We start from the raw sequence: 16,746 nt of genomic DNA on the forward strand, positions 1-16,746 counted from the left end.
GTGGCAATGACATGGCGCGAGTGTAATACACCTCCCATTGTGAGAGCGGTATTATTTTTTTAGGGTGGAAAACAATTAAAACGTAAGTTGTTAAGGGGGGTAAAAAAATAGAAGTTAAGTTTAGTTGCTAAAGTGAGTTTTCATGCCAAGTTCAGGGGTTAAAACATGTCTTTTCTAAAAAAGAATGAAATTTTAATACCTCATTCTAATTAACTTCCGAAAATGGAAGAAGCGAAAGATTAAAAAGTTACTTTCAGTTTTTGGCATACTTAACTCCTAATTTTAGTATTAATGATATAAATTGTATCAAAATTTAGATTTTAACATAGAGAACTGCCAATTATTTTTGCTTAGAACCGAGCTTGCTAATAAATGGTACAAAAACTTTTAAAAAAAAAATATCACAATATATAGTTACGAAAAAACAAAAAGTTAGATGGATACGTAACAAAGGGCCCAAGACTTTTGTAACCCAAAAATAAATTTTTGGAACCAAAATAACCCATTAAAAAAAAAAGAACGTAAATAGGCTTTGCGTAAAAGGACCAAAATGTACATTTACACTTCAGTCCTTTTACGCACATAATCTGTGCATAAAAGAGGTCGAATATATCGGCCCCTCCTTCTTCCCCACTGGTTCCCCTATTAAAAAAAAAACGAAAATCACGAAAATCAGTCATTAAAGGTCCCTTTCCGAGGTCCCACGCAATCAAAAACATCGTTTTCTTGTTGATTTCCAACCCAAAAGTGGTATATTGAAGTCTAGGAATAAGTTTCTTCGCAATAAAGCGGCGTATAATTCAATTCAAAAACTCAAAATCAAAGCTTCAATCTAGGTATTTCACTACGATTTTTCTATTACATTATTAACCTAAGCATTACTATTGTGGGAATGTGGACAAAAAAAAATACTTTTACGCACTTTTTTTGTGCGCAAAAGGGCTGTTTTCAGCCCGTTTTTCATTTTTTTAATTTTTTTTTTTATTCATTTGTTGTTAATTGTTGATTTATTAACCTAAGCATTACTATTGTGTGAATATGGACAAAAAAAATACGTTTTTTTATGCGCAAAAGGGCTGTTTTCAGCCCGTTTTTTCATTTTTTTTATTTGTTTAGTTGTTGTTAATTTGTTAATTGTTTATTAGTTGCTTATTTAGTATTTGATAATTGTTAGATTAGTTATTTCAATTGTTAGACTAGCTAATTATTTATTTTATTTTTGTTAAGCCAATTGTTTATTTGTTAATAATTTGTTAATTATTTGATTAGTTAGTTAATTGTTTATTTAATAATTATATGCTAATTAATTTTTTATTATTTAATTAGTTAGTTAATTTTTTATTTATTAATTATATGCTAATTGTTTGCTAGCTAATTGTTAATTTTTTGATTTGTTAATTATTAATCTTTATATCTTTAATTGTTAATTTATTTATTTGCTAATTAGAAATTGAAAATCCTTAGTTTAGGATTCAATCCTTTGTATAATTTCTCGGTAAAAGATTACATAACTAATACTACGTATTAGAGATTAATTAAAAAAATAATGATTAATTTAAAATGCGTAAAAAATATACCACTTTAATCCTTACTTCATGTATTAATGATTAATTTAAAATGCCTAAAATAGATAGGACACCACCATGGAGCCCGGACCCTTCGACAACAGAGAGGTACTTTATCTACAGCATGAGCATAGGTCCCAGTATGTATGGGATGCACCGGTATCCTCTAGTGGTCCGTACCCGTGCGGGGGAGTCAGCATGGGATATTCTAGAGGCTATTCCCCCACATTCCCGTGTCATAGATATACTACGTCGGGGCGGTATCTACCGATGCATCGAGGTTGGTCGGCTTGTGCACCATAGGGCTCTAGTGACGGCCATGATTAAGCATTGGCGACCGGAGACCCATACATTTCATCTCCGCACTGGCGAGGCTACCATCACCCTGCAGGATGTCGATGTGATTTATGGTCTATAGATTGATGGACAGGCATTGTATAGAGTGGAACCTCCGGAGATGCTGCCGTATCGCCAGGAGTTGGCTAGGCTCACTGCTATCGAGCCTCTGCAGAGGGATATGCGTGGACGGAGTCGGTTGTTGCGGTCCTCCCTCCATGCTTACTTGCACCTCGTAGATCTGCAGTATCCGATTGGCGAGGCGACGCCTCAGGCTGATGTTGACCGACGTGCTCGCTTATATCTTCTCATCATATTCGAGGGCATCATGTTCCCGAGCACGTCGGGTGTGGATATGAGCATTAGGTATCTGCTCTTTATTGAGGACTTAGACCAGCTGGGATGTTATAGTTGTGGCACCGCTGTCCTGGCTTACATGTACAGAGGATTTGATCGAGCCTCTATGGGCGAGAGGCTTGAGGTCGCTGCATTTAGCCCTCTTCTTCAGGTAATATATTTAAGTGTGTGTAGATAAAACACTAAATATATTTTTTCGAAACGACGACTGATAAATAATTTTTTTGATGACTATGACAGATATGGGTGTGGACTAGGTTGAGACCTTTTCAGCCCATAGCTGCTCACCCTCCCGATGACTATGTTGCTGAGGATATGCCATACGCGCGGAGATGGTCGCGAGGCCGTACCAGAGGTATGGAGACGCACCATGTCATTCTCCCGTTTAGGGATCAGTTAGACCGCATGACGGCGCCCGAGGTGAGTTTTTTTTATTTAACATTAGTTTGTTATTTTTGTTAGTCTTTTATTGTTAACTAGTTGAATTCCTTTTATAGGCTTTCATATGGAGGCCGTATGATCAGATTTTGGGTCAACTGCCGGCGTTTTGTAGAGCTGGTGAGCACATGTGGACTGCACGGTGTCCATTGATCCATATGGACATCGTTGAGCATCACGCACCCGATCGCGTATTACGGCAGTTTGGGCATGTGCAGAACATACCCGCGGCTACACATTGGGAGCACACCCACTACACCAGGGACGAGCGTTCGATCGACAGTGTGGCATGGCGGGCGCGTATGCACCATAAAGTCGATGCATGGAACGCGAGGATGACGACTCTAGAGGCGGTCGGACATAACGCTCCGGTCCATGAGTACATGACGTGGTATATGCATATCACTCGCTCCTTGATTGCCAACCCCTCGACGCCGCGTCCTGATGGCCGAGGATATGCATCACTATCAGGAGCGTATGAGGCGCTGGTAAGTTTCTTCAATCGTCGTCTTATTATGTGTTACTTTACGAATTTATTCAATTTTTAAAATTTGCAAATATATGCAGCTACGGATGACTCTGATGATCGCCATGAGAGCATTCCCCTTACGGAGTCCACCGACCCCGGGATAGCGGCATATGCAGCACGGATAGTTCATCTTACCGACACTGGTATGACACAGGCACAGGAGTGGCATCGTGTCGATGAGGATGTACCAGAGGGTGTTCCGGAGAGTGGTAGGGCTGATAGAGGTGGTCGGGCTGGCAGAGGTCTAGTAGATGAGCCTGACGATATAGCCCGTCAGGCTCCGTCGGCTACAGATATCCCGTCGACTTCTTCTTCCAGGTTGTCGACTTCACAGAGACCTAGATATACGTCAGAGATGGTCCCACATTATGATCCTTGGTCATCATTTCCACAGGTGCCAGTTGGTGATCTACATATGGGAGGCGGAGATGAGGACTTGGATATTATTTTCGATGACTCCTTTCTTCGTTCTACAGCCGGGCCTACGGCACCATCTTCATCTCCTGCTCCACGGGCCGCTCAGGAGCCCTCTCACATGCCATCTCAAGAGCCCGTCGACACACAGGTTTATTTTTTTACAATAAAATAATGTATTAATTAATTATTTTATTAATCTAAACTAAATTATTTACATGTATTATAAGTTCATTCTTCTGCGCCTGTGGACCCGTCTCCGCCCGTTCAGATTGACCCGTCTCCACCTTCAGCTACAGCTCCGGGTAGCGCTCAGGAGCCCTTTGAGGAGCCAGCTAAGGAGCCCTCTGACCAACCATCTCAGGAGGCCGTCGACACACAGGTTTATTTTTTTACAAAGAAATAATTTATTAAATAATTGTTTATATGTTATTTCATGTTTAGTTTATGATAAATCTAAATTAAATTGTTTATATGTTATTTCAGGTTCATTTTTCTGCTCCTGTGGTCCAGTCTCCTCCGATTGAGTCATCTCCTGAGGCATCTACTGAGGCTACTCAGGTGGAGACCGCCGGCGTCTCCCACAGGAAGCATATTTTCACCCAGGGCCTGAAGAAGGAAAGAAAGGATGATCATGCCATAAATCATCCTGTCATTAAGAGGAGGAGAGAGGATCCTAATGATAGTGAGGGTGGTGGGGTTAGGAGGATCCTTAGGCTATAGGAGATTGTATATTTGTAAATAAAATGTACATTTTATGTTAATATTATATATATTTTTGGGTATTATTTTTTTAATGAAAATTAGTTATTTTAGTATTTATTACCGATTAATAATAACTCGTGCGACGTCCATAATTAATTAGAACCCTATAACGACGATCTAAATGTATATGTATAACAAGTTTTCAAACTTACTTCAGAGTACTTTACAACCTCTAAAACGACGATCTAAATGTATATGTATACTTGATGTAATGAGTCGATATTACTGTACACGAAAAAAAATATTAAGTTCTATATAAAATATTTATATTACGGTGTTTTGAAACGTCACTAATTTTCGGTCAAAGTATGCAAAAAGGCTTAATTGAGTTTGATTTCCAAATAATGAAGGTTGGGGTTTGGGGGGGAAAGCCACTTCATGCACGTAAATCTGTGCGTGAAAGGACTGAAGTGTAAATTTACACTTTGATCCTTTTACGCACATAATCTGTGCGTAAAGCCTATTTAGGTTCTTTTTTTTTAGTGGATTAGTTTGGTTCCAAAAATTTATTTTTGGGTTAGAAAAGTGCCGGGCTCCGTAACAAACTAACTTATCTTCTTCTGCATGTGGCCCTTTGGCGCACAACGATAAAAAGGCGTAACATTACGTTGCTTTAGAATAATAATTAAGATTATTTGTATCCTATCAATAAAATCGAAAGAAATCATTTTCTATCTAACAAATTCTAATACACAACCCGATGCAATACTCAAAATGAACGAAAATAAATTTCATATCGATGAAGCAGGCATGTTTTATCAATTACAGCAGGAAAACACTTAATAGCTCAAAAAAGAGGAAGATTCTTATAGAAAGCCTAATAAATCAAGGCAAAAGAAAAACCTTACAAGTAATTATAGAAAAATAAATAAAAAATAAAGCAAGCAATTTTCTATCATAGAAAAAAACACCTGATATAGCTGTGGCCATCCACCATGGTTAGGCTAAGTCATTTAAAAAAAAAAAAAAAAAAAAATTTACCCGATATAGCTCAAGAAAAGAAGAAACTGTACCTGCTTTAAGATTAAAAGTTACTGAAAATTGAAATGATTTTAGAAGCTAAGTATAACATATTGAGTTGGGAGGCCAAAAGTTTGGAAGTTAAATCTCGCCAAGTTGGAAGAGCAAAAGCCTAGGAGATAAAGAAAACAATGAAGAGCCAACGTAGAGATCTAATAGTTCAGTTAGTTGGCTACCTGAACTTTCACCTTGTTGGTGAGGGTTCGAATCCTCACGTTGTAATCTCCTCCCCCAATTCCCCTTCCCCTACACCCTATGTAATAAGGAAAAAAAAAATTAAAAAAAAAATGAAGAGTCAATGTTTAATGTGATTCCTTATAGAAAATGCCATAAATCTGTTTTACATTTAATTGAATTGAATGCCAATAAACGGAAGGAAGAGGGGGGAAATTTCCAGTTTTTAATTTTAAGTATTTTTATTCAGCCAAAAAAAAAAAAAAAAAAAAGGTGTTGGGTGGGGGGAAGAATTGAAATTTAGAAAATAACCGGCAAGTAAGTGCAAGAGGTAATATTCTTAATTGTCTTTTCCATTAATTGAGCAATGAATGTAGATAATTATAGATTTATTGGTTGAGAGATTTAATTTTCAACAATTATTTTGTGGGAAATGTAAGAGAAAAAGTTCAAAAAATTGACAAAAAAGATAAATATCATTGGAGGCCATTGAGAAGTGCCACATCATTTTGTTTATGCCTAGCTTTAGATTATATATGGATGTGTTACATTTCTGTACAAAAAAATGATGAGAACAGTGATTGGTTGAATGCTAAAAAGATCATTCAATATTTTATGGGCATTTTCATATAATTCAACTTTGAACTTAGAGACTTCACACTTTTATGATGATATATAAATGTTTTTGGATAATATTTTTTTACTTTTTCTTACCAAATACCAGAAAAAAAGCAAAAAAATTATTTATTTTTCATAAATTAATTTCCTAAAATATTCTCACAAAAAACATTTTTCTTCGCACCAAACACACCATATATTTATTTTTCCTTCATATTCCCTCTCCTACACCCTTTGTTTTTCATTAAGCTATTCTAACATGCATAAAGTATATTCAACTTGGATAGGAAGAATCAATAACCAAAACATATTAACAACTGATTTGGCAGGCAATTCCAAGGGAGGCAAGTCACTATGAGATTGGAGAAGCTAAGTATTATTTGGTATATGGTGTTTCATTCTTTGACAATTAGCACTGTTGGGATTAGTTGGAGTGATCTTCTATTCATCATCTATACTCTCTGGAATTATAGGCGCTTTCTTACTACGTGACTGAAGTTTTAGCTGTAATTTTATTTCATGAAAAATTTTAAGTTGAAAAGGGAGTTGCTATTTTCCTAGCTCTATGTGGATTTATTTCCTATTTCTATGGTGAAATTGAGCAGAGCATGAAGGAGAAACGAGATAGTTTCATGGATGATCACACAAATTTTACTGTATTGCATCAAAGTGATTAGACTGCATTTGTAATAAAAAGTCACTCAATTTTATCTAAGAACTAGTGTACTTGTCCGCGCTTCGCGCGGCTAAAAAAAATAAATATTAATATAATAATTTTATAATAGAAAACTTATCTTTCTTAATCAAAAAAGTTTTCATGACTTTACTATCTTTCGAAGATTCTGCTAACATCCTATATAAAATTCTGACAAAATAAATTTGTAAGAAACATCTATAATGGAATAATCCATTTTCTCAGTAATATGAGAACTTGAATAAAAGGTTCCAAAAAAATTTAAAATACAAAAACAAAATAAGGTAATTTAAAAATTTAGGTACTGCAGACCTGAAATATCATTCGCTTTTTTCCTTCATGCTCTGTGTTTTCTTATTATTTTGTTTCTTAGTATAAATTGTTGGACACTTGCGTTTAATGACGTTAACATTTTTCATGTCTCTAAAATACCCCTGTTCCTAATACTTTTCTTTGCATTTTCTCTTCCTTTCCTTATTACTTGTGTTATATTTCTATCTTTTCTTTTCATCCTATTTTTATTCCAACAATCAAACCCCCTATTGATGTTCCCTAAATCATAAATGACAATCCAAAACCTATAGCTCATCAAATTAATATCAATTTAATTGGAGAGAGACAGCGAGAGAGGTGATCTAAACTCTAATCTGATAAAAATGATAACTTGTTAAATTATTATGACAATATAATTTCTTTTTATGTTATCTGTGAATATAATCTAAATCCTTAATTTTTTTTTTAATAACATATAATAAGGATAAGTTTCAGAATATAACATATCATTCTAAACTCACCTTAGAAATATGTAGATATTAGTGCATAAGTATGCTACAAACTTGGCTAAAAAATATAAGTTCAAAAGTTTCTGGAAGTAGATGACGTCTTTCATGAGTTATATTGACATATTCGCATCGGCCAAATGTATATCTTTCAAGAATATTGTATTTCACAAACTATTGACGGGATTCGTAGTGGTTCTTATGGCCATGTTATCGTTATACATAATGACCAGTTATGGTAAGCATCCTGGCCTTTCAAATTTTAAACATCATGAATTATATATGCCATCTCGGGAAGGTCATATAAGCAACAACTTAGGAACATGAAATTTAATATAGAGGAAAAACTTGTATTTTTTTTTTAAATTTTTTTTTTGTCAATTGCCTATACCCAACTCCACATCACAGTATGTGTTTTGAAAATTAAAGAATCTATACATAAAAGCATAAAAATCATGTATTAATGTACTTTTTCTACATAAAAGGATATAAATCATGTATTAATGTACTTTTGCTTCAATGAATGTCATATTTAAACTTATCAACTCTTCATATTTCTTAGGAATAATGGAATCCCACATCCTACAAATTCTAACTCAAATCATTATTCCTGATCAGTATCCAAATCTGAAAGAAAAGAGTACGACATTCTTAAAATTCAATATCAGGTCAAAGTAAGTAAGCTATAGCATGCAAAAAATCATTTCCAGTCTATATATATAGGTAAAAACTAAAAAGAAATAGAGTATCAAGATGCAGAGGAACGAATTGTCACTGTAATTATCAGTGATTAATACACATTAGGAATCATTAAAATTAAATGTCTTCCTGGGAATCAAAATAAGCATATTGCCAAATGATGAAAATACCTCTGCATCATACGCAAACAATTATTTTTTGGGAATGTCAACCAGTGCACGCGTATGCAATTCCACTTGGAAGAAGCAATTGGTAAATGACAAATTGATTTACTTCTCGAAGTTACTGAAAGCCAAACTTTGGTCAGTCGTAATTATTCAGCATGAAAACTTAATTTGTTAAGGGAACGTGGGTGTAAAATAAATCATAAATGATATTTTATTTATTACTGTATCATGTATGCTCCGTGGGATGATTATTGTAAGGAGATGTACATTTAAGATAAAATAATAAATAGAAACTTTATGGGTGAAATGGTTACTGCACGTCTGCACTCTCAAAGGGATGTGTTTCCTTGGAGTCCGGTGCCTAAAGGGTATAAAAATACACGGTATAAACCAAAAGGGGGTAGCCTTTCAGAAATATACCAAAACGGGTATAACGTGGACTCCTCCACGTTATACCCCAAAATTTTTCTTTCATTGTCAGACATCACAACCAAAAAAAAAAAAAAACTTATGAAAGGTATAACGTGGACTGATCCACGTTATACAAATAATTTTGTATAACGTGGATCAGTCCACGTTTTACAACATATATTTGTAAAACGTGGTACTGTCCACGACTCATTGTGCATTGTTGCCCTAATTTTTCTCCATTCTCCTCCGCCTCTTCCTCCATCCTTTTGAAGTTACAGAATTTCATATTTGCCTCCGTCTCCTTCTCCTCCATTTATTTTCTTTTTAAACCTTGCGTTACAGTCTAATTTTTGGAGCAACTTCTTCATCTTTATCTTTTGTTGCTATCTAAATTAAGGTATTTTTTCTAACTCATATAATATTGTATATTTATAGTAGATGTAGGATATCTGTTTGTCTTATATATCTTAATTGTTATTTTTTATTTGTGTTATTTTAATACGTATAAGATATATGTTTGTCTTATTTGTGTTATTTTAATTTGAACTTAAGATATGATTGTTAGAAGCATTATTATATAAAAGGTCTGATTTGTTTAGTAGCACTTTTAAAGAAATTTGTTGTCATGTTACTGTTATTTTTGTGGATTTTTATATAAAAGATCTGAATAACTAATTGTTTTTCATTGTACTTTTAATGTGATATTTATATAGCCAGAAAAGTGAAACTTAATTGATGCCTCAGTAGCCCAAAAAAAGATACTTAAAATGTCATGATAATGCTTTATTATATGGGACCTAAGTCTAAGTGGGTGGACAATTATTTTGTCTATACCTTATAGGTATTAATGTGGTCCACTATCAGTGGTTTCTAAATAAGGCGAATGGAAGTTGGCTTTATCTAGCCAGTGCATATTTGTTCTGCTAAAATTGGAATAATATTTTTTTTTAATAGTAAGTTACTCCAAATAGCTTGATCTGGACTTCAATTTTTTTTTTATCTAAGGTATGGAGCTTCCACGGGTATGCGTACATCCGGGGCAGAAGTGTACGATGTGTTAACACTCCAGGAGAAGCATCGATCACAGGCTGTGTGGGATGGTGCCTTGAGAGGACCGACCGGATGCCTATTTCCACGCCGCGCAAATACCGAATTTTGAAAGCACGTGAAGCATCATCCTTTTCATCCTCGCATCCTTGACTACTTTGGCCTATGTGGATTTAAGGGAGTAGTAGAGGTAGGATGTGTATCATATGATTGGGCAGTCATCACTGCACTTATAGAGAGATGGCGTCTTGAGACGCACACCTTTCATCTGCGTACGGGTGAGGCGACCATCACATTACAAGATATTGAGCTCATGTTTGGCATGGTTATTGATGGTAATCCCTTGAATGATGTTAATGCTAGAAATATAAGTATTGTTGGGTGGCAACAATTAATCCATGAGCTTATTGGTTGGGCACCCGGTCTGAATTGTTTTAATAGTGTTAGTAGGTTAGAACTAAATAAATTAATTGAATATATTAGAGGCTTAGATGACATTACAGATCAGACCCCAAAAATTGTTGTGCAATAGCGGGTTAGGTTGTACTTGATATGGCTTTGTGGCGGCACGATATTTCCGGATAAGTCCGGTGACTTACTTAATTTAGACTATTTGCTTGACATGCGTGACCTTAGAGCAATGAGTAGACAAGCTTGGAGAGCGGATGCATTGTCATATTTGTATACTTGTTTATGCCGTGCTTCATTGAAGAAAGCCAAGGAAGTGTGTGGATTCATTTCCTTATTGCAGGTACGTGACCTTTAAAATTATATAATTTTATTTGGTTGTCCTATTTGATATTTATAAGGTTTTTATGTATTTATTTTAAATTTTTAATATAGGTTTGGGCTTGGGAGTGAATTATACCGATGCAGCCACCACCCAGGGCGCTTCAGCCACACACGGCTCTTGTACGAAAGTGGACTCATCGTAAAGCTCGCGAAAATGAGGCACGTGTTGTTCTACCCATATGTAGGGATGTATTGGACAACCTAACAGAAGGTTAGGTATTTTATCATAATTATGGTTGTTAATGGCGTTTTGACATAATAGTTACGCTTATGTGTAATACGCTTATGTGTAATTTATTTATTTTATTATCATGTAATTTTATGTTCTTTCTATCGTAGTTTGTGTGGCAGCCTTATTCAAAGGCCATCATTAATGGACTCCCTGAGTGATGTCGGTGAGGCCGAGTTATTTGGATGGCGCAAGTTCCCCTTATTTGTGGGATCTATCGAGAGTGGCACATGGTAGACCGCGTTCTCAGACAGTTCGGTAGGAAGCAACATATTCCGGGACTATGTGCTGAGATTGATCCTTCTCATTATAAACGTGACAAGCGGTATGCTATAACAGTGGAGGATCAAAAAATTTTTACACAAACGGACTTTTTATGGGAAAATCGTCTACAAAGGGTAATTCTGGCCGAGTATGAAACTCAAGACCCAGAGTCATTATCAGAGTATTTTTGTTGGTATCGACGTCACTCGCGCACTTTCATAGGAAATCCTGCACATAATATGCGTAGAGGATACCAACACATGGCAGGCAGGCATGAGGCACTGGTACGTACATTCCATTCCATTAGATGTTTGATGTCTTTATATGTGTCTTAGACCACTATCAAATCTTGTAATTTAATTTTTTTTTTTTTTTAGGCTTTAGGGCATCAAGAATCGTACAGGTTGGCTCAGGAGACTATCCAAGATCCAACCAAGTCTAATGAAGTGAAGGAAATAGCAGAGATGTTTAGCCACATTAATACAGAGTCCATGGTTGCTGCCTCTCTGGGGACGATGTTGAGTTTCGCTCCCAATTATACACCACCGGCAGAGTATGTTGAGCCGTCTACTGTGTAAGTGCCTCGTCATCAACGTCCTAATGTACCAAGACCTGTGGCGCGTGGTAAAGGACGCCAATCAGGTAACAGACGGGGTCGAGGTCCCGTGGATCACCAGTTGGTTGATGAGGAAGAGGTTCGTTTTGATCAAGATATACCCAGCTCAACGATGCTTGCAGCTGATGATGCATATTACCCAATAATAGATTTTGGTATGTCCAACTCATTGACCTCGGTTCTCGAGGTCCAATCACCAGCGGTAATCAGAAGTGAGGGGCCTTTTCAGGCATTCGCATCGTCTGAGCCTATTAGCCTCGCAGTTATGACCCAATAGTTTGGTGTTCAGATAGGTAGCTCTTATGGGATGACTGAGGGGCCTTTACCTGCATTCACTGGACAGAGCTCTTCAATTGGGAGGAGACTGAGTTTTACTGACGTGAGTATTCTAACCACTCAAATAGCTTGTATCTTGTTTAATTTCATTAATGTAATGGCTACCTTATGTGTCTATATTATTTATTTTGCATAGTCTCCCATGACATTTGATGTTGGATCCTCGCACATTCCTGTGTCGGATGTACAGACTTTAGAGCCACAGGTTAGCTTTTAATTCAAAGTATTTGGTGACTTGTGGTTGTTATGTGGTGTTTTGTCTTGGTTGCTTTGGTTGTTTGTGTTGGTATATGGTATTGGAGGAAGTCCTTGTTACAGGGGAGATGCTGTCCGATTTTACGTAGACAATCAAATTGCTAAGAAAATTTATCTAACGAATCCAATCATACAAAAATAACTTCTATTTTTTATGGCATTTACAGGATGCGGGTGTGATACAAGAGGAGGTTCACCAATGTAGATCAAAACGAGAGCGCCGGCAAACTCGGAGTGGCACGGGGGGGACAAAGGGACACTGTAAAAATTGAATTTTTATTAATTATTGAATTTATCTCAAATCTCAATAGTTATGTAATCTTTCAAGAATACATATTGTGTTTTGAATAAAGGTTAGATTTGAATGCTTGCCAACGTTTTATAATAAATAAAGGTTAGATTTGAATGTTTGACAATGTTTTACAACAAAAACAATTGCATTCTTGATGTTACGACTACATGGCAGATTTAATGACTGCATGGATTCTCAGCTAAAACGTGCATAAAAAAAGTTTCATGCATCAATTACTGCAAAACTGCCAACGTTTTTGCAACAATTCATTTTGTTGATTGGTAAACGTTGGCCGGCCAACGTAGCAATAATTGATTCTTGAAATTTTTTTACGCCAGAGAATCCTTGCAGTCGTCAAATCACGCATGCAGCTATAAAAGCAAAATAGTAAAATAATTTGTAAAATTTTTGTTGTTAAAGCGCAGAATGCATGCAGTCGTCAAATCTGTCATGCAATCGTCAAATCAAGCATGCATTCGTAAAATCAAACGTAAATATATTTTTTCAACATCAGCATTATGACATTCAAAGGTCTGTGAATCATTTGTTTTATATACCAGTTAAGATTTGTATTCTGCATATCTCTCTGAATTCTCCACTTCTCTCTTGTAGACTTCATTTTTCAAGAATTCTCCACTCTCTCTTGCATTCTCCATTAATTTTTACATTTGTATTCTGTTGAAAATAATATGGCGGAAAATTATGTAAGAGTTAATTATATTGGGGTGGTGAAGTTGTGTACGAAGAAGGTTCAGTGAGATATAACCGTCGTCCGGGAGCCGTACAAAGGTTTTCAATTTCCCTCAAATACGATCGTCTACAACGTGTTTTCATAAGCAAAATGGTCATAACCGATCCTAACCTTTCAGTGGTTATCACTGGACGATATCCAACATCAATTACGGCTAGGGGATTTCCCATTTACGAGGAAACTCTTATTTCGGACGATGACTCCTTATCGTTATTTCTTCGAAGTCCTGATATATTTAGCAATCATATCAGTATAGCGACACTTGACATGTATGCAACTGTTGAACGCTCTACTAATGTTGAAGCACCCACTGATGATGAGTTTGATATTCGGGGTACTACGTATCTTCCCGCTATGAATATTGGACTTCAAAGAGGTACACTTCAACAAGAAACAATGGTAGGAGGTGGTAGCCAGTCACATAACTTTTGTTGGACTATGCGGAAATTTGTGATATTCCTGGACCGAGTAGTGCTCCAGATACAAGTGAATTAGGTGGCGGGAGTATAGTTCGATATCGCCCTACTCAAGTGGAGTCATTTACAGAAAGGTAAATATAACGATATTTTTTTCGCTTAAACTAGGAGACTTCTAACTAATTGTTTTTGAGATTTGAACGCCTTGAATTTTCCTATGTTTGTAGGTGTAACGATTTTGAAGAAAACCCCGTATTAACTCAGCTCACACAAATTGTGAGCAATAATGATGTAGCTAATGATCACTCCGATGAGTCAGATAGTGATATCCCATTAGATCATACAGAAACAGACGATGATCACTCATCTAATGATGATGGTCATTCTTATGAAGACATTACTGCTCAAAGTGATGGTAACGTTAGCTATCATTCTAATGCGATTCCATATTTGGATAACATTGAAGAAGGCCCGGATGATTTTGCCTTCATGAGAGATGACGGTCCAGTTCGATCTGCACTTTGGGATTGTAAAAAACCTGAATTTATCAGATCAGGTTAGTATGGTGGCAATGAATATTCTTTTTATTTGTTGGCCCATTTTTAGGGGGTTGATAATTTTTCTTGTATTATACAATTAGGTATGTTATTTCAGAACAGGCAGGAAATGAAAGGTGCAGTGAGACAATATTGTCTCAAAGAAAAGAAAGAGTTCATTTGTGATCAGTCCAAAGGTAAATTTTGGAGGGTTATTTGCAAGCGTCATATGTTGGGATGTGAGTGGATGATCCGTTTTAGAGAAATTTCAAGTGGTATGTGGAAGGCAGGCAAAGCGGTTCTCCACCACAGTTGTCTCACGGATGATTACAGAAACGATCATTCCAATTTGAACAGTCACCTAATTGCTACTACGTTGATACCATATATTATGGTCGATCCATACATCTGTATTAAGTCAGTTCAGCAAAAAATAAAAGGATTGCATACGTTTACTCCTAGTTATAGAAAAGCACAAAAGGGGCGTAAGAAAGCTATTGAAATGGTATTTGGTGATTTTGAAACCTCTTTCAAGACATTGCCTCGATACATGGCTGCCTTAAAATATTTCAATCCGGGAACCGTTGTTGAGTGGGAGCACCAATCAACTACAATACAAGGTGAACACATCTTCAAGTTTCTTTTCTGGGCTTATAAACTAAGTATCGATGGATTCAAAAGTTGCAGGCCTGTCATCTCAATAGACGGTACTCATCTGTACGGTAAGTATGAGATGAAACTGCTAATTGCTGTTGGAATTGATGCGAACAATAACATTTTTCCACTTGCATATGCTATTGTTGCACGTGCGAGCTTTGAGTCTTGGACGTGGTTCCTTGTGTTGTTGTGGAGACATATTTTTTGTGAGAGACAAGGAATTGGACTTATTTCTGACTGTCATCAGGGCATCTTGCAATGTGTCCAAACACATGATTGGTTACAACCACCATCCACACACCATAGGTTTTGCGTTCGGCATTTGAAAAGCAACTTCAATAAAAAGTTCCTCAACAAAGGTGACCTTGAGAAGCTAATGTGGTTGGCGGCTACAGAGCACCAGAAGAAGAAGTATAAAATGAGGATGGAACAAATAAAAACAATGTCACCTCCAGCGCATCTGTGGTTAAAAGCTCTTCCGGAGAAGAAATGGACATTGCATAAGGACAACGGTCATAGGTGGGGGGCTATGACAATGAATGTATCTAAGTCTTACAACGGTTTATTGAAGAAAGCTCGTGGATTGCCCGTTACTGCCATGGTCCGTTCTACGTTTAAAAATCTTGTTGATCGATTTGTTGAGAGAAGCACTCTTGCTGATTTGTTGATTGCGGATAAAAAGTTTTGGCCGCGTGCTGTTGAAAAGAAGTTTGATGAATACTGGGAGAGGTCCCTAAAGCATACTGACATGCAGCAATACAATGCGGTGAAGGGGTCTTTGAGATTCGACATTTGCACACGAAGGCAAGGGCGAGAAATATCCATAAAGTCTCTGTAGAAGGAAAAAGTGTTCGTGTGGGAAGTGGAGAAACTACCATATGCCATGTTCACATGCAATTAAATTTTGTGATATCTGCGGAATTCAACCAAAGACCTATGTTAGCAAGTACTACAGTTGCAGGTTTTACAAGCAAACGTACAGTAAAATTTTTTCACCGTTGGGTGATGAGGCATATTGGCCACCTTCTCCCTTCAGTTTAATTGCAAACACTGAATACGAGCGAACTTCAGGAGCGCGGACTACAACTAGAAGGAGGAATGAAATGGATATAGCTCCTGCTCGCATGGCTAGAAAGGGTAGTATGTGCAAGCAAACAGGTCATAACAAGAATCGCTGCCCCGACAGAAATCAGTAGTTGTTGTTGCTTGTTGGTTTTTATGTTTTTTCTTAAGTTGTATGATTGTTGTTTTCTTATGTAATCTTCCAAGAATATATAACATGTCTTGTGCCGTTTAATAGTTAGTATGTAATTTAACATTTACTACTCAGTTAATGTGTGACGTCTATTTAACTTATATTTTATTTTTTATTTCTGTTCGCATAAATAACACATATTTAATTATTGCTTGTGTTAAAATATTTATTTGAGTTAATCACTGAAATTAACTATATGCTTTAAAAATTAAAAAAAATCAATAAATTTTTTTAATTAAAAACACAGCCGAATATGATTTAAACGTGGATCAGTCCACGTTATACCTTTCATAATTTTTTTTTTTTTTTTTTTGTGGTTGTGATGTCTGACAAT

General features: G+C 36.3%; 3 protein-coding genes and 1 long non-coding RNA gene across 4 annotated transcripts; all 4 read left to right on the plus strand.

Annotated features, from left to right (window-relative positions):
- Positions 1-2,182: 2,182 nt before the first annotated feature.
- On the plus strand, positions 2,183-4,306 carry LOC132029372 (serine/threonine-protein phosphatase 7 long form homolog). Its single transcript, XM_059418656.1, has 4 exons — positions 2,183-2,409; positions 2,499-2,678; positions 2,756-3,184; positions 3,264-4,306. The coding sequence occupies exons 1-4, from the start codon at positions 2,230-2,232 to the stop codon at positions 3,327-3,329; spliced, it is 855 nt and encodes a 284-aa protein (XP_059274639.1). The 5' UTR covers positions 2,183-2,229; the 3' UTR covers positions 3,330-4,306.
- A 6,951-nt stretch (positions 4,307-11,257) lies between these two features.
- On the plus strand, positions 11,258-12,794 carry LOC132029374 (uncharacterized). Its single transcript, XR_009407790.1, has 4 exons — positions 11,258-11,582; positions 11,676-12,293; positions 12,387-12,455; positions 12,673-12,794. It is a non-coding gene; the product is annotated as an uncharacterized LOC132029374 (long non-coding RNA).
- An 844-nt stretch (positions 12,795-13,638) lies between these two features.
- LOC132032059 (uncharacterized) lies at positions 13,639-15,520 on the plus strand. The gene is made up of 5 exons (XM_059421874.1): positions 13,639-13,924; positions 14,029-14,098; positions 14,159-14,520; positions 14,605-15,463; positions 15,517-15,520. Exons 1-5 carry the CDS (start codon positions 13,639-13,641, stop codon positions 15,518-15,520), a joined length of 1,581 nt encoding a protein of 526 aa, XP_059277857.1.
- Positions 15,521-15,529: 9 nt separating this feature from the next.
- Positions 15,530-16,500, plus strand: LOC132029375 (uncharacterized). Its single transcript, XM_059418657.1, has 2 exons — positions 15,530-15,931; positions 15,999-16,500. The coding sequence occupies exons 1-2, from the start codon at positions 15,534-15,536 to the stop codon at positions 16,351-16,353; spliced, it is 753 nt and encodes a 250-aa protein (XP_059274640.1). The 5' UTR covers positions 15,530-15,533; the 3' UTR covers positions 16,354-16,500.
- The last annotated feature ends 246 nt before the right edge of the window (positions 16,501-16,746 follow it).

Source organism: Lycium ferocissimum, chromosome 9 (genome assembly GCF_029784015.1).
Source record: "Lycium ferocissimum isolate CSIRO_LF1 chromosome 9, AGI_CSIRO_Lferr_CH_V1, whole genome shotgun sequence".
Classification (NCBI taxonomy): domain Eukaryota; kingdom Viridiplantae; phylum Streptophyta; class Magnoliopsida; order Solanales; family Solanaceae; genus Lycium; species Lycium ferocissimum.